At 42.5% G+C, this 23924-nt stretch overlaps 1 protein-coding gene across 2 annotated transcripts; it reads right to left on the bottom strand.

The window, feature by feature from the left end:
- Positions 1-463: 463 nt before the first annotated feature.
- On the bottom strand, positions 464-18668 carry znf143b (zinc finger protein 143b). 2 transcript variants are annotated; one of them, XM_080761775.1, is made up of 15 exons: positions 18596-18668; positions 16037-16152; positions 14807-14995; positions 14370-14450; positions 13984-14183; positions 13473-13541; positions 12692-12808; positions 11223-11298; positions 10872-10997; positions 9346-9525; positions 8106-8336; positions 7455-7603; positions 6114-6263; positions 3205-3333; positions 464-1142 (listed from the first exon to the last, which is right to left on the bottom strand). In XM_080761775.1, the coding sequence occupies exons 2-15, from the start codon at positions 16140-16142 to the stop codon at positions 1059-1061; spliced, it is 1887 nt and encodes a 628-aa protein (XP_080617901.1). In that variant the 5' UTR covers positions 16143-16152; positions 18596-18668; the 3' UTR covers positions 464-1058. The 2 variants fall into 2 exon arrangements, with proteins under 2 accessions (XP_080617901.1, XP_080617902.1); XM_080761776.1 differs by having other exon boundaries at positions 16037-16149; positions 18596-18635.
- Between the last annotated feature and the right edge of the window lie 5256 nt (positions 18669-23924).

Here is a 23924-nt window from a genome sequence, read left to right as displayed (position 1 = left end):
AACACAACTGTGGTTGTACTTGGTTTCCCTGCTCTTCTATTGACGAGTAGGCAGTGAGCATATGAGCAAAACAAATTTCACCCACTGATACAGATACCTGTTGTGAGACTGAAACATTGCAGGTCCTCTTTTCTCTCATTATTCGCACTGGTTTGCCTGCTCCGACACACCTGTCCCTGTAGGTGTGCAAAAGGACTTTTCTACAAACCTACCTGTACACTTGTGATGTGACAATAAAGACGATTCTTGATTTTTCTTGACATAAAAAAGTTATGAGAAATTTTGCCACGCATTTATGGTTTCTTGGTACGGATCCCTGCATATGGCATGAAAGTTACGGATTGTAGGTTCAAGTTAACAAATTCATACCAACACACAAAACTAGGCTGCTCAAAAATAAGTGTGAACATGATGGGTAACGACAGGACTTGAGATATTCAAACTCAGGAGGAAAACTATTATTAAACACAATCTCTTATTTTATTAGAAATAGCGTTAGCTGTACATTGCTGGGTGTGCACTGTGCACCATAAACATTAGAAATCAGTATCCTCCCCTCTCCAACGTCGAGGGACAAAATCGCATAATGGAACTCCAGTTATCAAAATCTAACTATATACACATAAAAACTAACGTTCTTGTGTGGGACATGGAAAATGGAGGAAGACCAGTGATTTTCACTCTCGATTCCAAGCCCCATCCCTGAAATGCATTTAATCCATGTAAGGACGGGAACCCCTTTTGATGTTTTAAGCATTATGTTATACTTTGGCTATTGAAAAATAGCAGATCTACAAGCTCTGGGGGGGGCGCCTGGAACAACATCTTTTCAGATGGGGGTCGGCGGCTAATTACATATAGTTTTTGGTGTTCCTTGACATGAAAAACCTTGAGAACCACTGACATAGTAATATAGGGTTTTTCAGAAAACTGTCATAATTTAGAAGGCATTTGTAGAATCGTCCTCGGGTCTAAATGCATTGAATTCATGTCAGGGATGGGGGGTTCGATCCTAGAGAACGCAAGTCCATCATCTGGGGTTGGTGACGTCCATACTATCATTCGTCCAGGCCTGGTGACTCTCCTTGTTGTATTCTAGATGCAATTCGAATTGCTTCCTCCAGTGATGGCTGATCACTGAGCTACAAGAAGCAAAAACAAAAATAAGCAATGGTTAGTTCATTAACACAGACTGTACGACGTGTGTAAACGTCATAGCTAATCCAACCGACGGATTGCGACAACGTGTACACACGTCCTAGCGCTTTTTCATTGATATCAAACGGGGAAAAAATATTCTGATGTTTTTCTTTTTTTGGGGGGGGGTTGGCCTATGCTTCTGCAATGTACTGTGCTTTCCGCACATGCGCGCTGCCATTCACTTCCCTGTTTAGCTCTCTGAAAGAAAGGCTCGCCACGCGTAATCTAGGGAGCCCTCCGTGGTTTTATATACTTCGGTCATCATTTCTGACTTCAACATGCCTCTCGCCCGGAATATTAACGCTTCTAGAGAGACTCGATCGTAATCATAGCGAGGTAAGCAAGCAACATTATGCCTCCCGGTTTTTGTACGGAACGGAAGCCCCCGGCTTTCAGAGTAAAAGCTGCCATATCTGCCCAGTACCCGAGCTTCTATTTTGAAAGAAATCACGGCGCTGACATTGACGTTTGACATTGACATTTTGGTAATGATGATGATCATTCCCCATTTCTGGATAGTTGGTGAGCTTCAATGCCCCCAAATCTGACATCTATTAGCTAAACCCTTCTAATAAATCATCATCATTAGGTACCAACTACCAACTATTGTGATGTTAACGACCATGTAATGTAATGTATGTTGATTCAGTCTTATTTGCTCTCTTTAGTAGTTTTGGGACACATCGGGTATGGAAATGGCTGCTTTACACATTAACGACAGGAGGTGGTGAAAGAGAGGGAGGGAGTCATTTACAATGTAAAATAGACTGAAAATACTATCTGGAAAGTGTTAATTTTACATGACAGATGGGGGAACTGCCTCTGTTACAAAGTCCTTATCCCGAACACTGGTTCATTTTAAGACCTGCTTTGATGTGTTGTTAGTCTATCAAGGTTTAAAAACAATAGAGCTATTTGATTTTTTTTAAACATCACGGTCATGTTGATGGAGTCACCTTAGGGCTGCTTAAGACCAGCAATATACAATTAATTTCACTTTAATCAAATTAGTCAAGATGTTAATATGAACTATGTATTCATGCATAAAGGAAAACATCACACCCGTGTGAACTGAGTGTTGAAACTCCCCTCTCCCCCTGCCCCCCCCCCCCCCTCTCTCTCTGTCTCTCATTAGCAGGCAACAGTGTAGAACTATCTCTCTCTCGCTCTGTGTTTCTGGCACAACAGCGCCACTTTTGCCCCTACTGCTACTCATATTCACACACATACATACATAGGCACATAGGTTAACACAGACAGTGCTGTTCCTTGGAGTGGTTGCACCACTCAAAAACTTTTACAGTTGAGTCAAACAGCAAGCCACACACTTGGCTCTGTGTGGGCGCTGTGTAAACGGCTGACTTGTAAACCCATTATTCCGTGTTTGTACACTTCTCAGACTTCTTGATGAGACGACGCCCTACACCTCAATAGGAGGGACTTGAACAACAGTTAGCGCGGTCCGCTACTGAATCCCACCTTCCCCATGATCATTACCTGAGCGCTTAAACAAACAGATCAGTTTGGGTGGGGTCTACAGGGGGGGATTATCAGGTGGGGCAAAGGTCCACATTTACCCATGAAGACCTGAGGACCTGATTCTACAGATGTAATGTAAGAAAAACCTTATGTTTCTATGTCAGTGGTTCTCAAAGGTTTGAACTTAATTCGAACTTTAACTGTTAAAGCAACCACCCACTGACCCAGTGTTTTTTTAAATGCCATACCATTACATAATGTAGTGACTACAATCACATGTAGTGACTACATTATGTAATGGTACGGCATTTAAAAAAACAACATTATGTAATGGTACGGCATTTAAAAAAACGACATTATGTAATGGTATGGCATTTAAAAAAGAATAGCTTTAAAGTTTAAAATAATGGTTAAAGTGGTTAAAAGCTATAAGGTGCTTCCTCAGGTCTAAATGGGTTTAAAATGCAACAGAGCCTATACGTTCGGTTCACAGAATGTCAACTTGTATGCCGTTAGCCTACCGACCTGTACAGCGATGTGAGTGCCGTTGGATGTGGCCACTAACGTGACAGGATGACACTCCTGGTCGTCATGGCTGTAGACCCCCTCCTCCACGGTTTGGTAGGCAGTCATATCTGGTGTCATGATCGCCACCTGCATGGGGATACACACACAGCCATGCAATGAACATCATACAGTCATATCTGGTGTCATGATCGCCACCTGCATGGGGATACACACACAGCCATGCAATGAACATCATACAGTCATATCTGATGTCATGATAGCCACCTGGGGAGACACACACACACACACACACACACACACACACACACACACACACACACGGTGGACACATGGTGTCATGATCGCCACCTGCATGGGGATACACACACACAGCCATGCAATGAACATCATACAGTCATATCTGATGTCATGATCGCCACCTGCATGGAGACACACACACACACACACACACACACACACAGCCATGCAATGAACATCATACAGTCATATCTGATGTCATGATCGCCACCTGGGGGAGACACACACACAGCCAATCAGCCATAGAGTGAACATCATAGACTCATATCTGGTCTGGTGTCATGATAGCCACCTGGGGGAGACACAGCCATGCCATGAATATCATACGTTTAAAAATATATATAGAGAGAGACTTAGAAATAGTGCTCCTTGGAGCACAGGTCTCCACTGCATCCTTCGAACTCCTGCCCGGGTTGTGCAAGGACCAGGGGGGCAGTCAGACGGATATTTTGTGAAGCCACTAAGGAAATGAAAGTTCATATAATGGCCTGTTGTGGCGCTGTCATTGGGCTCAAAAAAAACCCATAGCCCCATAGAAGTCCATGTATTTGGGCCCAACTTCACCTAGACTGTATTACCTTAATAAACATGGTCATGAATACTTTTTGCTTCCAGTCACTAGTTTAAAGTCTCATTTCTAATGTCATAATATTCTTTTTGGAAAATGATGGTCCCATTTATTAAAAAAATGACCATAAAGTTGCGCATGTTCTGAGGGGCGTGGCTACCGTTACAGTCTATGAACGGGATCCCCCACCCACTCGAGTCAAAATAAAAACCAACGAAGAAGAAGGGGGAAGTCCCGCCTCGTTGTCTGGGCCAGCCAATGGGCCAGCTGGCCTGAACTGGGCCAAAACGGATCTAGAAAGATGGCGACTTCCATTGCAAGGACTGACAGGCTTCATTTTACGTTCACGTTAGACCCGCGGAACGCTTTGTCCATATTTTTTACAGTCTATGGCAAGGACGTGCTGTGATTGGCCAGTAGCCACTTCGAGTGGCAGTCGGGGAAAACACTGTAGCCAGAACATGATTTACTATTCTGTGCCTATAGAGCGCCGCAGTCCCCGCCCCCTTTCAGAAAAGCGAGTGGCCCAGGAAGTGGAAGCCCCATGCATTCTCCCATCGGCACTTTTAATATAATTTATTTAAAGACGGTTACGCCGCGGACAAAGCCAATTCGGATCGTGACGAATCATGACAATGAACACAATATTTTGGGACGATCAAATCATTAGAAAGAAGAAAAGAAAGTCAGGAGACAACACTATTTGTTTTATTTTTCGTCTTATAAATTATTTGATCGGCCCAAAATATTGTGTTCATTGTCATGATTCGTCACGATCCGAATTGGCTTTGTCCGCGGCGTAACCGTCTTTAAATAAATTATATTAAAAGTGCCGATGGGAGAATGCATGGGGCTTCCACTTCCTGGGCCACTCGCTTTTCTGAAAGGGGGCGGGACTGCGGCGCTCTATAGGATGGCAACTCGCGTGCTTTTAGCTCGCTTGGTGATGTCTCACGTGGCTCAAGTTCACTTGAGACGGCGGGCCTCCGTCGTGGTCTAGTCCATAGTTATATACTGTATGTAGGTCTAGTCCGCAGTTGTTGTAGCAGAGAGGCACTTCCGCCCGCGTTGGCCACAGAAGCTTAAAGTAAAGTACTATAAAGATGATGTGTATCGATGTGCATAATTTATGGATGAAACCTGAAGGACTAATCAGTGCACTTATAGGTAAAGACGCGAGGCTGAATTAAAAAATGTCAAATGGCATTTCTTCCTCAGCCTAGTGGTAATGTGTGTGCAGTTTCACCGCAATCGCACGCTGTGTTCATGATTTGCAGCATTTTGTTCACAACTGACCAATCCTGCAAATGTAAATTTTAGCCAATCAGGATGGAATAGGAAAAATCGAACCGATCCGTCTTGAACATAGAGATTATATGTACCGATCTGTGTGAAATTTGGATTAAATCTGAAGGAGTAATCGCATGCTGTGTTCATGATTTGAGGCATTTTGTTCAAAACAAAGCACTCCTGCAAACTTTGGAAGCCACTCTTAGCCATTGATTCAGGATTGCGTATGACAAATCTGAAAGACCCGTTTTGTTTAATGGCTATAGAGATACTGTGTCCCAATTTGCGTGATGTTTGGCAAAATCTGTAGGTGTAATGTCAACGGTGTAGGTGTTTAGCTTGGTGTAGGTGTTGGCTTCACTGCGATGAAGCCAACAGACACACACGGGTTGCATTTGACGCTCTCAAGAGTTGCATTATTGTTAAACTTCCGCATTGGTTAATTTACAAGAAGTCTACACAATTAGAGAATGTAGAAGAACTGTTATTTTTATAATTTCCCCGTTATCTCTCCTAATGGTACCAACATCAATTCAGTTTGGAATTGTGGAACAGAATCTAATCCAACGACAACATATTCTCAGTGTTGTTTCCGAGAGGCTAAATGTCATTATATGGTGGTACGTGCATAGCTCAAAAGCCAAATAAATAATGGACCATGAGATGAAACGGGTTGCTCTATTGGATAACATCATTGTACTTATTGTGGACATATTTATTTCATCATACATTTACATTTTCCGGACGTTACCTGTCCTTCTGAGCCGTCTGCGGTCACCATGGTGACAGCGTGCCCATGGTGTGTCAGCTCGTGGGCAGGGATGGTGATGGTCGTCCCCTCATGGGTCACCATGGTGATCGTACCGCCCATGGCCTGCAGGTCCGCTTCAGAGATACTGACCTGATGACAAACAGTTCAGAACAATTACCACTCGCTTGTTTTACAGCAGTATAGGCAATTTACACGTGTTAGGGTGCAATATTTCCCCCACCCCACTCTGTATAAAATCTAGGGTCATGTTTATAAAATGTAGGGTGCATTTGCTATACAGTCATCTGTGTATAAAGGTACATGATGGCATGAAAGAAAAAGAAAAAAATGACAAAATAACCTGATTTAGTCCACTAGACCTTTAGGATTCCAATGTGCCTTTGGGAGCTGCAAAATGACGATGTCATATGTAGCTAAGTGGGGCATTGCACTCCTCACCATCTACACATGCGGCGCACGCGCACGCACACGCGCGCACACACACACACGCACAAACCCTTACCTGAGCACTTGAACAAACAGATCCGTTTGGGTGGGGTCTACAGGGGTGATTATCAGAGGGGCAAAGGTTCAGATTGAATTGGCCAAAATGGAAACCTCTGTCAGCATCATAAACACACAAGAATTAAAGGAGGATTCCGGACCAGCGCTTTCTCACCGCTGGGGACGAACACTAAAACCGTCTCGTCTCGACCCTTTGGTGTGGTTTGGGCTTTAGGCTCGTTCGCCTTGTTACAGAAGCCCCTTTGAGAAAAAACACTGTGCAACGACTTTGTTCATTATGAAAGACAGATAAAAATAATACAACAGAGCGCTCAAAATAAGCGACAATGATTTGATTGGCTGATCACCCCATAGCGATGATTTGATTGGCTGAGCAAAGTACACATTGAGGATAAAAGTGAGGGCAGAAAAGTGAAGACACCAAAAGTGATTGGCCGGAATGACATTTGTGATGATTTGATTGGCTGAGCATGGAATGTGATGTATGATGATGAGTGTTTTGGGAAAAGAGGCGCAAATCTAGCTTGTTTTCACCCAAAAAGAAGAATCCGAGATATTAGCGTTCTAAAATGCTGCATCCCCATAGACAGCATAAGACTATTTTCCATTTCCGTTTTTTCCCCCTGTTTTTTTCTTCACCGCACCGAAACGGGAGTGTTATAACCACACACAGGACACAAATGGTCACCGTAATCAATTGATATTAAAAAAGGCGATCTCGGCACCGAGCGCCAAAAGGCGATGTCAGCGATAAATGAGTTAACACCACAAACAATAGAATTAGACTCAAGATATTGAGCTATTATATGACATTACCTGCTGCTGTGTTCCGTCCTCCTGTGTTACCAGGGCAACGTGATGCGTTCCCAGCATCTCAGAGCTCTCCATGGCTACATGCTCACACCCGTCCTCCTCGCCTTCCACCACCGTCGTTGCGTAGGTCACATTAGGGTCATCGATGGCGTCTGGGTTCGTTCAACGCAGAGGAATTGAGAGAAATATTTAGGATGTTCTGGAGACTGTGTTCTTTGCATGCAGCCGACATAATTTTTGTCGCAATCATAGAGCTCTTCAGTCGTAAGGCCTTATTTTGAAGTAGTAACAAGTAACAAGTGACAATCAATAATTTCCGGGGCAGCCGCTAGATACTTTTTCTTACATCAGACAGAAGCGCTAATATAGTACTGCGAGGTCTGAGCCTCAATTCAGAGAAAAACGCAGCTAAAGATCGTCTCTAAAGATAGTGTGTCACAACGCGGAAGCAAAGCGTTGCCAGGTGACGGAGGCGCCAAGAATCGGTTAAATATAAGACTAGCGATGCTGGATGCATTATAAACTATATAACTCGTTCAATGACATGATTAATAAAAACATACTAAATTTCTCTCACTCACACACACCACGCACGCATGTAGTGCCACGTACGTACGTACGCACGCACACACACACACATGCACGCACACGCACCTGTGGGTGGTTCGAAGTAGGCCGCCTCCTGCTCCTCCTCGATGGGCTCTGTGTCGTTGTGAGCGGTGCGTTTGTGCATGGCCAGCGTGGAGATCTGCTTGTAGGTCTTTCCACAGTGGTTGCAGTTGTACGGCTTACACGGCGTGTGGACCACATGGTGTTTGTACAAGCTGGAGTATTCAGTAAAGCGCTTCTCACACCCAGGCACCGTACACACATAGGGTTTCTCTCCTGGAGACACGGGAATGGACGGAAAGCATTAGAACTTGCTGGAGCATGCAGAAGGAAGTGCCGCCTATGCCCGTGCCGTCAGCCGACCGACCCTACCCCTGCGTTTTCAACCCAGCTCCGTGGTTTCCCTTTCCGTGATGCGATGGAATCACAGTGGGGCTTTCCTACAACCTTAACCCATTCAGGACAGGAATCCCTTTTGGTGTTTTAAGCGTTATGTCATACTTGAAATATAGCCGATCTACAAGCTCATAGTGCTGCACCGAGTGTATGGGGTATTTTAGAAAAATCGTGAAAATATGGCACACCGCAAATCTTTGAATATATATTCTTTCAGAGCTAAATATTTTAGCTCAAAACTTTTCTTCTGGGGGGTCCCTGGAACAACATATTTTCCTTGACATGAAAAAGGTTGAGCACCATAGAAACATAGGTTTTTCTGAAAACTGTTATGATTTAGAAGCCTTTTTAAAAAACAAAACAGCCTCAGGTCTAAATGTGTTTAAACAATACACAGCGGACACACCACATTCACAGAGAAAAAACAATGACACAGACATTTCCACTCATAGCAAGGCTGTGCTTCTGTCTCAAAGACGAAAGAGAAATCGAATCGATCCAGACTCCAGAGGAACTCTGTGATGCGTTTGTCCGATATGAGGATGCGGTGGTTGTGTCAACAAAGTAGGCGGTTGTGAACAAGGACGAAGGGTGTGTATGACCTATCCAACATTTATATCTATAGACTTACCGGTATCCACAAGTTTCACAAGTCAAAGTGTCCTTTTGAAATTCAAGCCCAGATTCTATGCAATGAAACGCTCAGATAGGTGCTGTTGGGGAACAGTTGTCAAAGTAAAGAGACACATGAATCCATCTCCTGTGCAGTGCTGTCTCTCTCTCTCAGTTAGTATTAGTAAACATTAGTAATCATAATGAGTTCATTACGTAACCCGTTCACCTTTATTGACACAAAATGAACAAGTCTCTACTAAGGTTTGCATATTACCAGTGTGAATCCTCATATGGTTTTTGTAGTTTGTGGCGCTTGCAAAGGATCGCCCACAGCTGGGCTCAGAGCAGTAGTACGGTCTCTCTCCCGTGTGGGTCCTGATATGAACCTTCCGGATGTTTGAGGTGGTGAACGACCGGCCACAGCCTTCCACGGGGCATTTAAAAGGTTTCTCGCCTGCAAACAGAGAGAGGACCGCAATGTGATGTGAATGTTAAGTTAGTTTTGTTTGAAAATGGAACCCGAGTCTGAATGCATTTCTGTATCACTATTTCTGTTCGTGGGGTGAAGCTGTGAAATGGCTTGTCCGAGACTTTGAAACATAGTATAAACCTAATCCAATTAAAAAAAGAGGCTAAAACAGGCGCTATAGAGAACCGAAGTCTGACGTCAATATCGGTAGAGGGCGCCAAGTCCACTGGTTCATGTACTTTTTTATTTGCATTGTAATCCCCATAGGGGAATTCTATATCGCCTCATATAAGAACTGTTTGAAAAATTAACAAATCATCCAGGCCATTCCACTCATATGGATATGAAGAATCAACTGACGGTAATGTAATGTTACGGTAATGTTACTGCTACTGAATTAGTTACATTTTCGCTAGAATCAGACTACCGGTACATGAAATATGAGTGACTGACTGTCACGATATAGAGCCACCTCCCCGACAATTCCGCAGAGACAGATTGTTTATTTTTGGACCACAATTCTTATATGAGATGATTTTAAGGTGACCCCATGTTATTCTCCATGGAGAAAAACTACCATGAACCAGGAGATGAGCGAGTGACGTCAAGACTTCGGCGCTCTATTGGAAAAGTACGAAATGGAATGATTGATTGCTTGATTATCATGTTAATGTGACAAATGTAGATTTGAATGACTAGGGATCTAAGTATGCACTTGTTTTGTGTTTGTCGTTTTCCGTTTGTTTTTTGTTTATTGTTTTGTAGGTTCTTTACATTTTCTTTGTTGTTAATATGTTATAAGGATAGGCATTAATAAGCTTCTGCCTATACCTTTTCGATCACGTTAAAAAAAAAAATATTGTAATGTCTAACTGAAAAAAGATATAAATAAACCATTCATTCACTAGGCGTTAAGGTCATTTCAGATGAGGAGCGATTAACGTGCCTAGGAATTAATTTTCATTGAGACATGCGTTTGTTTTGTACGCGTGGAGTCGAGGGGCGACAACGCAAGCGTATTTACGTGGGTGCGGTCCCGTGAAATTGTCGTGCGCATGCTCGTTTTGTGCACACGCCTGCGACTGACTAGACCTGGACTCTGTGGAGCTTTTTTTTACACTTGTGTTGGCATGCCGTTCATGACCAGACCTGGAGCAGACCTGTCGTTGATCCAGGCGACATAGTCTGCGTTAATCAATGCCCGTCTGAAAGGACCTTTACACTGTAATTTCATACGGTATGTTTCTACAGTATGTGTTATATTATACAGCATGTAACCGTGACTGTGAGCTGTATCCCAATCCCAATTGTATGTGTGCATGTTGCTCTACCTGTGTGTGTCCGAGTGTGCTTCTGAAGGTCTCCAGAGGTTTTAAAGGACTTGCGGCAGTTCATTTCCTGACATCTATACGGCTTCTCTCCAGTGTGCGTGCGGGAGTGACTCTTCAACCCGTACCCTGAAAACACAAAACGGATGAAGCGAGGAGCCACAACTTGAGAGCCACTAGATTCATACAGCGGTTTTAAAAGCAGGACCGCATTAACGTTTCTGTACATCCAACTGATGACATGTTGTGTGCCGAGTATCATGTAGTTGAGAATATGATCAGAAAATATATTATTGTTGTTGTCCAGTATATAAAGGAAAGAAATAACATAGAAACCCCCCCCATTCGCTGTACCTGTTGCAAATTTCTTCCCACAGCCAATGTATTCACACACATAGGGCTTGTCTCCGGTGTGAGAGCGCTCATGTACCTGTGAGGGGGGGATACACCAACGCAGACAGTTTAACAGAAACGTAAAAGAGGACAAACCAATTTAACTCTTAATCCGCCGCCATTAATTAATAGCGTACTGCCAGGGCTTTATCGCGCATAACACTTACTTTGAAGAGCCAAATATCCGTAATTGCATGTTACAGTGACAAACTGCTGTGTGTGGTGTCTTGACCGGTTGTTGTTCTCTCGGTCGGTGGTGGAAAAACCTGACCGTGAGTATCACAGCGCCTGCTACAGGCCGTTGAAAACACACAAAAACTGCCCCTCAATGTCGTTTCTGAGATACAGGGCTTTGAATGCAGGTCTTAGAATGGAAGTGGATGCGCGCGTATTTTCAAAAGTGGCCACTGTCCTACTTGGTGTTGTTATGTTAGCGAGCGGTGGCTAATCGTTTTGGCGGGCTCCGTGTTAATTCGCTAATTTCATTATGCTTTAAGTAGCATGTGACGTGTCAAACTAGGGGGTTTTCATGATTCTGAATCCATTCCAAGCATTTAGTTTTGCACGAAAAACACTCCTTGGGCTAAAAACAGCCATAGCAATCATCACAAATGTGATGAGGTTAGCACATTTGGGCACATTATGGCCAAATTTAGCCCAAGGATTATTTTTCGTACAAAACTAATGCTTGGAATGGGTTCAGAATCATGAAAACCCCCTAGTTTGACACGTCACATGCTACTTTAAACATAATGAAATTTAAATAATTTTGCCTCATATTGGTTGTAAATCAGATGTCAAAATTTCCCCTATGGTGGCTGAATAGAAACCAATGTGGGATGTGTTAGTAGACACCCTTACAAACACATTGGTGAAGAAAAGAAATGTATTCCCAGATTTTATTAATATCCCCCGACTAGTAGTACATTGTGTTTATTCAGTGATGGTACAGCAACTCAGCACATTATGACTACCGGTACTGCTACTAGAGAAGATGTGAAATTAGTCATGTGGTCTAATAAAAATAAATAAAAGGAAAGTATTTTTTGTTTGTGTGTGTTTGTTTGTGTGTGTGTGTGTGTGTGTGTGTGTGTGTGTGTGTGTGTGTGTGTGTGTGTGTGTGTGTGTGTGTGAGAGAGAGAAGATCTGCTATTTTCATCGTACGGCGGTCTATATACAAGCATAGCCAGCGGATGGGAGGTGAAGGGGGGCTTGTGCATGTAGCCGAGCAGAAAGGCAGCTCTGAAAAGGGCCACGGTCTTACCTTGAGATGATGGGCAATGGTGTAGAGTTTTAAAATGTGTGTGTGCGTGTGTGTGTGTGTGTGTGTGTGTGTGTGTGTGTGTTACCTTGAGATGATGGGCAGTGGTGTAGAGTTTTAAAATGTGTGTGTGCGTGTGCGTGTGTGTGTGTGTGTGTGTGTGTGTTACCTTGAGATGATGGGCAGTGGTGTAGAGTTTCCCACAGCCCTCGTGTTCACAGCGGAATGACTTCTCTCCTACGTGTGAGACCCTGCTTTGCCTTCCATCCTGACCCTGGACCACGATCTTTTAAAGACAACACACAACACTATGAGACATCCCGAGCCAGCCTAGGAGAGCCTAAAAAAGAAACCGGTCAGCACATTGACAACATTGAAGGTTAAATATAAATTAGAATCGAATGTGTTACTGTATAGCAGTGGTTCCCAAAGTGGGGTCTGGGGGCCCCTAGGGGTCCTTAAGAGAGTTCCAGGGGTCCCCAGCTAAATGATAATTAGGAACAAAATTGACCTTTATGGGTCTGTAACTCAGAGTGTACACATGGAACCAAATGGACCTGTTTTTGTTCCATTTGTTAAATTAACATTGATTTTACTATATAAATTGGGGCCTCCGAGATAGAAATGCCATTAAATGGGGGTCCGTAGCCTAATGCATGACAAACTGGGGGTCCTTGTAATGAAAATGGTTGAAAATCACCGTTAGAGCAATAAAAAAACCTTCTCTTTTGGGGGTCCTTGGCATATAGTTTCTAATGGGGGTCCACGGGGCTAATGAGTGTCGATTGTGGTTTGGGAAGTCTTAATTTAACACTGAAGAGAATAAACAGGGGGGGGGGGGGGGGTATATTCTTCTGTTTATATAATACAGAAAAAGTGGAATAATATAAGTATTGAGACAAATAATTGTAGTTAATACAGTAGTTGTGATAAGTTTAAGGATGCTCTACCCTCATGTGGACGCCGCTGTCTGTGTCTATTCTTCCGTAGGATCCCAGAGCATTCTCTACATTCTCCACCTGGGGAAGCAGGAAAAGCAACTCAGTGTTACATCTCTGAAGTCCTTGGCATTTTACAAAGAAATACAATGAAACGTGGGAACCTCTGCCAGTGCTCGTACTGTATATATATATATATATATATATATATATATATATATATATATATATATATATATATACATATACACCCTTTCCGGGGGGTAATGGAGAGGGGCAGACCAAGAAATGGCATGGATGCAGAATGTGAAGAGATGTGGCCACCCATTGGGTGGCACACATGGGGACTGGTATACCCAGATACCCGGGTTGTTCGAGGCCTATGCCCAAAGTTGGGCTGCTAACCCTACTGCTGGTCTTGGGGAGCGTGTGTAGTAAGCAGGCAGGTTAAAAGGAGTAGCCTACTGTCTACACAAACCACTTTTATCTGACTGCTCCAGGACACTACAACACTGCCCAGTACCTTGGTAGTATACTGCTCCAGGACACTGATGGTCTCTGGGTCGATGGCGGAGCCCTCAGTCTGCAGGTCGGCGATTGTTCCATCTGCCTGGATGGCCAGGATGGTGCTGCCGGGCTGCTGCATGTGCACAGTATGCTGGATGTAAGCCGTGCTGCCGTCTTCCAGCTGCACCTCCTGAAGACCACTATGGTCATACGCATCTGGATGGAGGTGAGGAGAGATGAGGTAGAACCAGATATGGAAAATAACGATTAATCAAACAAGACTCCAGCTTAAATACAGGCCATGAGGCCAGGACAAGGATCAAAGAGCTGCTTAAGTCTTAGAGAGAATGCATTGAGAAACCCGGTGGGGGTGTCGACTGTCGAGATGTAAAGCGCCGGTACCTTTTGGCGCGTGGATGTAGGCCGTGGTTCCGTCTTCCAACTGGACCGTCTGTCCATCTTCAAGCTGTAAGCTGTCTCCTCCTACAGAATGTCATCATTTTGTTAACTATACAAAACTATTCGAAAACTTAACTTTGGTCGATCATTTCTCCCCATTAAAACCATCAATTGGTATTGCATATTTATCTTTTATCATTTTAGTCACATTTACAACAAGGTAAAGCTTGTAAGGACCAGGCATTTGTGGTTGTTTTCAGATCTAATACCTGTTTAGGCATGTTGTTTTCAGGTGTAATACCTGCTTTAGGCATGTTGTTTTCAGGTGTAATACCTGCTTCAGGCATGTTGTTTTCAGGTCTAATACCTGCTTAGGGCATGTTGTTTTCAGGTCTAATACCTGTTTAGGCATGGACACGTGGTGTTTTCAGGTGTAATACCTGCTTTAGGCATGGACACGTGCTGGACATAGGCAGCAGACCCATCCTCCAGCTGGATCACCTGGCCGTCCATGATCTGACCGTCTGAAAAACCTGATTTGGAGTCATGCTGGATGTAGGCCGTGGAGCCGTCAGCTAGGGTGACCGCCTGGAGGCTCACTGTGTCCATGCCCTCCATTTGATCTCCATCTGGGAGGCAGGGAAAACAAACACCACACAATTAGGGCCAAAATAGTCATCGTGATCATATTACAAGGTTATGATCAGCTGCGGTTTTAGGCTACAGTACATGAAATTCAAATAAATTAAGTGCACCTACATTTGCTGTGGGGCAATTTGTATTATTTATAATCATAATAATATAATAATATGAAAATACAAACTATATTTTAAATATAGGTGCAAGAAACAAAACCATTTTACCACCATCCACACACATGATTAGTGGATGGTGGTAAAAACTGCTTTTCTTTCTTTCTTCAATAATCAAATACTCTGAGTCTGATCTTTAATTCCTATTCATGTTATCGTAATGTTAATATTGCAAACACATTTTAATCTATAAATCGTCGATCACATTTTTTTTTATAGATGTTATGGGTCCATTTGGTTACCAACTCTCTATCATTTAGCTGGGGACTACCTGGCTGGAACACCCTCAAGGACCACTGGTGGTCCCCAAACCACTGGTTGAAAACCACTATAATAATTGCCTATAATTTTGCTTTAGTTCGCCACACGTATGGTAGGAACATGTGCAAAGTGCCCAATTTAAATCGGTAACAACCTTTTCGGGCACATATAAGTACTCTAGTATACGCCAATTAAAAAGACATATAAATGCATTTTTTAAATAAATGTATTACTTAAACATTATTTACGAGGTCTTATTCTGGTTTCATTTAACGCTCTCAAGAGTTAAATTATTGTTCTGCATCTCATCTGCATTACTTCATTTACAAGAACTTGAGAATGTAAAATAATTACGGTACTAACTATGGCACCACCAACAGTCATCAATACAGCATGGAATCGTACCCAACGACAAGCAAAATATTGAGCCTAAATTGAGAACAAATCTCATCAAATGGTGGTCCGTTTCTCAAATGCCAAATAAATAATGGGGCTTGATATGAAAAGGGTTGAAAACCACTGTCAGTTATTCAGAGTGGGAGGTATGAGAAGAACTTAGAAGACCCATGATGAGGCTAATAATATTAAGGAGCTCACCTCCAACGGTCACAGCCTCTGCCAGGCAGAGGGTGACCTGCTGACCATCCGCATCCTGAAACTCTGCCATCCCCTGGGAGTCCCGGCTGATCTGGGCCAAGAGCATGGTTTAGCTGCTGGGATGATATTAACACATGTAAAGGTTCATGAGGTCCATCTCAATGAATTTGAATATTGTGTATAAAAGTTAATTTTCTTCCGTAATATAATTAAAAAAGTGAAACTTTCAATATATTCTCAATTCATTGTGCATAAAGTGAAGTATTTAAAAACTTTAGAACGAGAAATGTGGACCATCTGAAATGTATATTAAGGTACAGTATGCAGTCAATACTTGGTCTGGGCTACTTTCGAACAAATTATTTCATCAATGGGTCATGGCATGGAGGTGATCAGCCAGCCTGTGGCACTGTTGAGGTGTTATGGAAGCCCAGGTTTGCTTTGATAACAATCACACTTTCCTCTTGACAATACAACCTAGATTTTCTGTGGGGTTCAAGCCAGTTCGCTGGTCAGTTAAGCACAGTAATACCATGGTCAGTACACCAGTAGTAGTTTTGGCACTGTGGGCAGGTGCCAAATCAAGCTGGAAAGGAGAATTAGCATCTCCATGAAGCTTGTCAACATACTGAAGCACAATGTACTCTAAAAAGATGCATTTGTTGAAAGCATTGTTAAGTTTTCACTGTCAGTGGATAAACACCAGCCGATAACATGGCCAAAATCACTGTGTTTTGTCAAGTCCAGAGTCTCAACACAACCAATATATTTTACAGCACTGTGTGCCTCCGTACATTGACAAACTTTGTTGATGCTGATCTTCCTTTTCAGGCAGCACTTGGCACCTGCCCACAGAGCCAAAACTACTAGTAATTGGTGTACTGACCATGGTATTACTATGCTTAACTGACCAGCCAACTGGCCTGAACCCCACAGAGAATCTAGGTTGTATTGTCAAGAGGAAGCCCGGTGTGAGACATGAGACTCAACAATACAAATTAATTTGTCCTTGAGGGAGTTCCAGGGGCCCCCAGCTAAATGATAGTTAGGAACCAACTGAAATAAAAACGTCTGGGTTTCCGAGGCTAGGAACGCTTATGGTTCTGTAACTGAGTATACAAATGGAACCAAATGGGCCCTAATAGGTCCATTTGGTTCCGTTTGTACACACTCAAGAGTTAAATTAACATTGAATTTACAATATAAATCGGGGTCCCAGGTATAAAAATTCCATTAAATGGGGGGTCCGAAGACTAATGCATGCAACACTGGCAGTCCTTGAAATGAAATGGTTGCGAATCACTGCTTCTCTATATGGGGGTCCCTGGCATATCTTTTTCAAATGGGGGTCCTCCTAATTAGTGTCAATTTGAGGGTCCTTGACATGAAAAGGTTTGGGAACCACTGACACACACTGTGTGACTGCAATGACTGTCACTGTACCGATGATGGCAATGCTGAAGGAGCGAGCAAATGATGATTGTCGCATGACTTGCAGTTAAAACTGTTAAAGGCGTCTTGCCAATTATTTCAAACAGGTGCATTCACAGTGACACAGAACACGTTTTTATCATGAGATGGGTTTACATTTACATGTACTGATTGTGATGACTTATGAAGCACACGTTTGCAGTCTATAGGTGTTGTACAGTATTATTGCCTTTCTCATGAGGCTTGTGTACTGTAAGCTTGCTTTAAAATGCTGATACTCATGGACATTGTGTATTATGACGTTCAGAACTACGCAGTAACATCCTCTTTATAAATGACTATCCATTTCTATCTTTTATTCTGACAATTTGTGAGATTGGGGATGTTAATGTACGATCATGGCCATACAGTCACTCGAATGACATCAAGAAGTGCTTGGGGGGAGCTAAGTGGCTACTGTACCCATAAGTATGACTTGCAACATTTGTAACGAATTTAGAAACTTTTGCAACATTTGTGTAACAATGTTGCAACTGTGCTCCTGATGTTAACAAAATAACCTGTTGGTTGTTTGTCTATCCAGTCAGTAAAGTCACTAGTCAGTGACTGCACAGCAATAACATGCTACACACTATAGTTAGCTCAGCTGAGCAAAAAGCCTGTTTAACTTAAAGCGGGTTCGTTAGCATGACGTTAGCACGCATGCTACGTCGTGCTAACGATGTCAACTTTATTATAAGCAAACTTATTGAAGCTACTAAAGCTCGTTGTGACAACCCGTGTTCACGTTGACATTCAGAATAAATAAATATTCCGCTTCTGTCCGACTGCTATCGTATAAAGTTATGCGTTTATTTGACAGAAGCGTCCATTCAACCGGCTACGCTAACGCAGCTAGCTATGGCTAACGCAACAAGAACGAGGAATCCATTAGCTGAAAAATAATGATAACATAAGCATGTTGGACTGCATGAAGATCCGCTTTATTTATTACAAATCCAGGACAGCATTCTCCCCCCGTTCTGCATTCGAATCCCCCAAACACGCACACACACATCCATCCAACCCAGTCAGAGAGATGGCTGTAGGAATAATGCACACTGGGTAAAAACCAATTTATACACTAACCTCGGAAAATTTTCCAACAATCCCTCCTGTTCGACCACCATGCACCAGTGCAGGAAACGCTGCAGAGATGGGATCATGTGCCCCAGCCCTGGAACATGTATGGGACGTCTGCGTCCCATCGCTGGAAGGGACGGTCGCTGCTCTGTGTGTGTGTGTGTGTGTGTGTGTGTGTGTGTGTGTGTGCGTGCGTGCGTGCGTGTGTGTGTGTGTGTGTGTGTGCGCGCGCGCGCATTTCATTTGTGTTGTGTAACTTGTGTCAGTGTGTACACATTTCCATGCTGTATTGATGTTTGTACCATAGGAGTGATAATAGAAATGTTAATCAAAATAACAATTCTTCTATACATTCTCTTCTTGTAAATTAACTTAACAGTAAGTAATGCAGATGTTTAACAATAATTTAACTCTTGAGAGTGTAAAATGACCACATTTCATTACATTCTCAAGAGTTAAAGATCTAATAAGGGTCCATGACCATGATGACCATTTGGTTATCTAACTCTCCTCTCCATCATTTAGTCACCCAAATATTGAGCAGTTATTATCACTATCTAATACTAATATTTGATTCTTCTTTGACTTTGACCACATAATTATATACTGGATTTGAAATAAACTAATGTGTAGTAGTAGGCTCTGCTCATAAGGCTGCTCATACTAGCCAATCGTATCGCGTCAACGGTGACGGTTCCATGGTCTTTCGTGTTATGGGATCTATCATCAATGCTGAATGCATCTCACTGTCTGGGCCAGTGGTCCTATATAACTCGGAATAACGGAATCTGACTGGCTAATCTACAGCCAGCGGGCCAGCCCTAAAAGTCCCGGGGTACCTATTGGGTAAAGCCTACGTCCATCACTTTTTTTTCCTCTTGTAGAGAATTTCAAAAGTATGTTTCAATGTATTTATTTATTCAGTGTCGCGGGCCCCTGCCAGACGCCATTCCGCGCTGTGTCTCACATTGTTATGTGCTTTTTGACTACAAATGTGCAGCTTCGCTATGGAAGCATTAACGGACGATTAGCATCTACATATATCATGACTAAACAAGACAATAGATCGCCACTTTTAGTTTGCAAATAGTTTTAGGAACATGGTTACCTTTATATTTCTGACATGTAAACAACACAGTCGGCTAAATTGTCGGCATCCATGTTGAAAACAAGGTCGTGTGGGAAAAAGCAGGGGTATGTGGGCAATGCAGTGAAGTGAACTATGGAGGGACTCAACGAGAGCTGCCCTGCAGCACACAAAGCATGCAGTTACAGAAGAATTTTAAGAACATCACACTATTTCAAAGTATTCAGCCTAATCAGAAAAAAGAAGCACATCACACCACACACCGTTTTAAAATGTATGCAAGAAGAAGACTAATAATAAGAGCCAATACAATGAAGATACAATAAATGTAGTCTACTTTAGCTAGTACTGCTACAAGGTAGCTATAGTCTACCATGAATATAGGCCTGCATCTATTGCCAATGCATAATGGATATATCACGGCAGGTACATTTCAACAGAAATACATTTGATATGTATTTTTTATTACATTAATTATTAAATTAGATTATTTAATTATTATTATTATTTCTTATTATTATTTAGACACATTGAACATACATTTTCCCTAAACATAGCTTTAAAAAATAATTACGAATAATGTTGACCATGACCATGCTGGTAGTTAAAATACAAATTGTCTGCCTGACTTTTAAAACCCATGTAGGACACCCATGAAGGACACTTCAACACTAACTCTGGGGGATCCTGGGTTTGAAGTTGAACTGGCAACCTTGCAGTTACCATGCATCCGGCCACTCTACCCGCTACTACTACTACTACTCTAACGCTCAACTTACTATGGTCCATTGCTAGACTGCTAAGAAAAACAAAAAAAAAGAGATAACTCACTGCTGGCTTCCTGTATCTTCCTGAGTTTTACATTTTAAAGTCCTACATGTTCTCAGGCTCTCAGTAGGTTATAGGGCCATCCTACATCACATACCCCCTGTTGAACATGTTCCCAGTCTCTCAGTAGGTAACACACGTTACTTTTGCATAATGATCACAGTAAAGGATAAATCAGCCCCCCCACCAATCCCCATGCACTCATCCCGGAATTCATTGAGAACACCTTCAATAAGTCATTCTTGCCTTTGCTTTACTTAGAAAATACCAAAATGTACTGAACTACTGTACTGGTGAGAGACTTACTTTATTTTCATTCATATTCATTCTTGATAGACTGAAGAATAGCTTTTATTTGTATACCACCTTTCATTCAAAACATGTAAGTGCTTCAGACTACATTAAGCAGTATAAGACAAATAGGAAACATACAGCAAACAAAAGCACAATGTGAGTGTTGATTTGACAGGCAGTTGAACCAACCCCCTCCAGACAGTGGCCATGCTAATACCTTGGTGGATCTGTCGCCATAGCAACCCACAGCCTAACAATGAAGTTAAAGTAGCTTCATGACTGTGGTAGAGAGGGCTCTCTGGGGATTTAAGAACTAACGTTACAGGTAATGTATTCATGCCATATATTTCATAACATGAAAGTTTTGTTAACGTGTGAATGTTAAGCCTGCTTGGCTAGAAGATGCAGTGGATCCTTTCCAAGATGGTGTTAATGCATTGTGAGAAAATGACACTACCTTACAGTATGGTCATTATTCAGACCAGGGTCCCTAGAACTATAGTTCTCAGTGTGGGGTCCAGGGACCCCCAGGGGTCCTTGAGAGGGTTCAGGTCCCCAACTACATGTTTGATTGTTAGGAACCAACAATCTGTAACTCTCAAACTCTTTCTTAGATGAGCACTGAGTAATTGTATCAAACAGGGATTCGTAGCTAATACATTATTTCCTTGAAATAAAAAAACCTGCTCTAATATAAATGTGTAAGAGCATATTTGCATATTTGTCTGCATACCTTTTATATTTGTTTAAATGAGTATGCATCACCTGGTATAAAGATGTTTGTACTCTGAGGAGATTGTTTCCCTGGTGCTTAAGTTCAAAAACCAGGAACGTGAAAACCAAAAGGAAAAGAGTTCAAAAGGGGTTCAACTGAAAAAACAAACATGATATGCTGACATAAGAAAAGATGCATACGTTAAATAGAAAATATTCCATCAAAAGACCGTCATCAGTTATTCTCTTATAAACATGAGAACAAAGATGCATTTAGCTGCTTCTTTGCTGTTTCAGAACAGAAACACTGTATGGTTCTTTGTTCACAGATTAATTTAAGAAATATAATTATAATTTCCAGACATTACAAATCACATTTACATTTAAATATACAGTAACAGCTGGACACTTGGTTGGTTGCTTGGTGGTCACATGCTGAGACCAACCAACAGCGGTACACTCATAAATGCTAGGGCGACAATACTTTTGACAAGACATTAGGTTTTTCCACTTCTGCTACACTCTCTCTGCTTATAGAGCAACATGGAATCAGACATCCAGCCAGGGGTCCAGGGGGCTGGTCCAGGGGTCCACAGGCTGATCCCACTGTTCCTGGGAAAGCGGTGCCACAACATTACCTTTGTGGTGGACACCTCCGAGGCCATGAGCTCTGTTCTGGGGTCAGTGAAACGCCTGCTGATACAGACCCTGCTCACTAAAGCCTCACTCAGGGACTCTCTCTTCAACATCATCACCTTTTCATACAAGGTAATATGGGACTAGTATAACACCTGCAATAAATATTGGAGGATTGCCAGTGAGGGAAACATCGACTTCAGAAGCTCCACCAACCATTAGGCTAGCTATTTGTTACTAGACATTGATTTTGTGTAAGAAAGAAAAATGTTAAAGAAAAAGAAAAACAGCTGGCCAGCCGGGGGGCCTGATGGAAGGGAAAGGAACTGGTTGGAATAACGTGTTCCTACCAAAAATGTTGAAAGTGGCAGGTGATCTTTTTCACTAACACCACCTTCTCATACAAGATTGGGGAGACCAGTATCTTCTATCTAGTGAATTGCGGTTTAGCCTCGGTACCAGGCTTTCATTTTCGTCTGCGCAAAAAAATGATGTTCAATGCTGTTAGACTGTCCTCCATTGTACCGGCCACATTGGCAAATAAAATAACGTTAATAATGTTTATTTGTTTTCGTTTTTAACTGTAAAAAAAAACACACACGCAGCAACTCTTTGTCTAGGTGAACTGCTGGTCTCACCACATGCTCCCCTGTGCTCCTGACACGGTGTACGAAGCTCTCTCCTGGATCCACTCCCTAAGCTGCAGCCCCGGCAGGGACCTGCTGGCTGTCCTGAGCACGGCCCTCAGCGACCCGGCCTGTCACTCTGTCCATCTGGTCACCAGAGACCTGCCGGACCGTCCCGAGGCAGTCCTAAAAGCTCTGCCCACCATGACAGCCGGGAGGCCGCTGAACGTCTTCTACCTCTCCGATTCAAACGTTGGACCACTAGATACCAAAATATGGGACTTCCTACAGTGTCTGACTCACACCACCGGAGGGAGCGGATACGTGCTTCCAATAGGGACAGATGGGTCATTGGAGGTGACCTTTGATCCATTGTTTTATACCTGGGGGGAAATTTAAGTGACTTCAAAAGAATATAGGGTATGCGCGTGACGATATCATCATCATGCTTGGAAGTAGGGTTGTCCTGATCGGATCACGTGATCGGAAATCGGGCCTTGATCACGTCATTTTCAAATGATCGGAATCGGATCAGGAGCAAAAAATGTGATCGAGACATCCCTAGTATCAATATTATATCTATATAATGATATTAGACTGTGATTCAGGATATTGTACTATTGTGATATGGCATAAACGTGTTCTATAAAAATATAAATATCGGATCGGGAAAAATCGGTATCGGCAGATACTCAAAAGCAAATGATCGGAATCGGATCTGGAGCAAAAAACGTGATCGGGACATCCCTACTTGGAAGTTATGTGGGAACGCCTACTGTGTAACAAAAAATACTTTCAGCCCATACATCCAAACAGAAAAGTCCCATCTGATTGCTGACGTTAAACAACGTTAAACTCACTGTGCCACTCACTTTATGCATGCGCATACGCATACACTCTATAATAAAATATGGCATTTTGAATTAATTAAAAAAAAATGAAAATAAATCATAATAATGAAGAAACAAAAGTGTAAAATCACTGTGTGTAAATGTTGTCTTGTTGGCTGACAGGTGATTCCACTGTTCATTGTGTAAATTGTCTTGTCGGCTGACAGGTGATCCCACTGTTCATTGTGTAAATTGTCTTGTCGGCTGACAGGTGATTCCACTGTTCATTGTGTAAATTGTCTTGTCGGCTGACAGGTGAT

This window comes from Protomyctophum bolini (genome assembly GCF_963924005.1).
Source record: "Protomyctophum bolini genome assembly, chromosome: 4".
Taxonomy (NCBI): Eukaryota; Metazoa; Chordata; class Actinopteri; order Myctophiformes; family Myctophidae; genus Protomyctophum; species Protomyctophum bolini.
The sequence above is the reverse complement of the archived record's forward strand: the minus strand, read 5'-3'. Positions and strand labels throughout refer to the sequence as shown.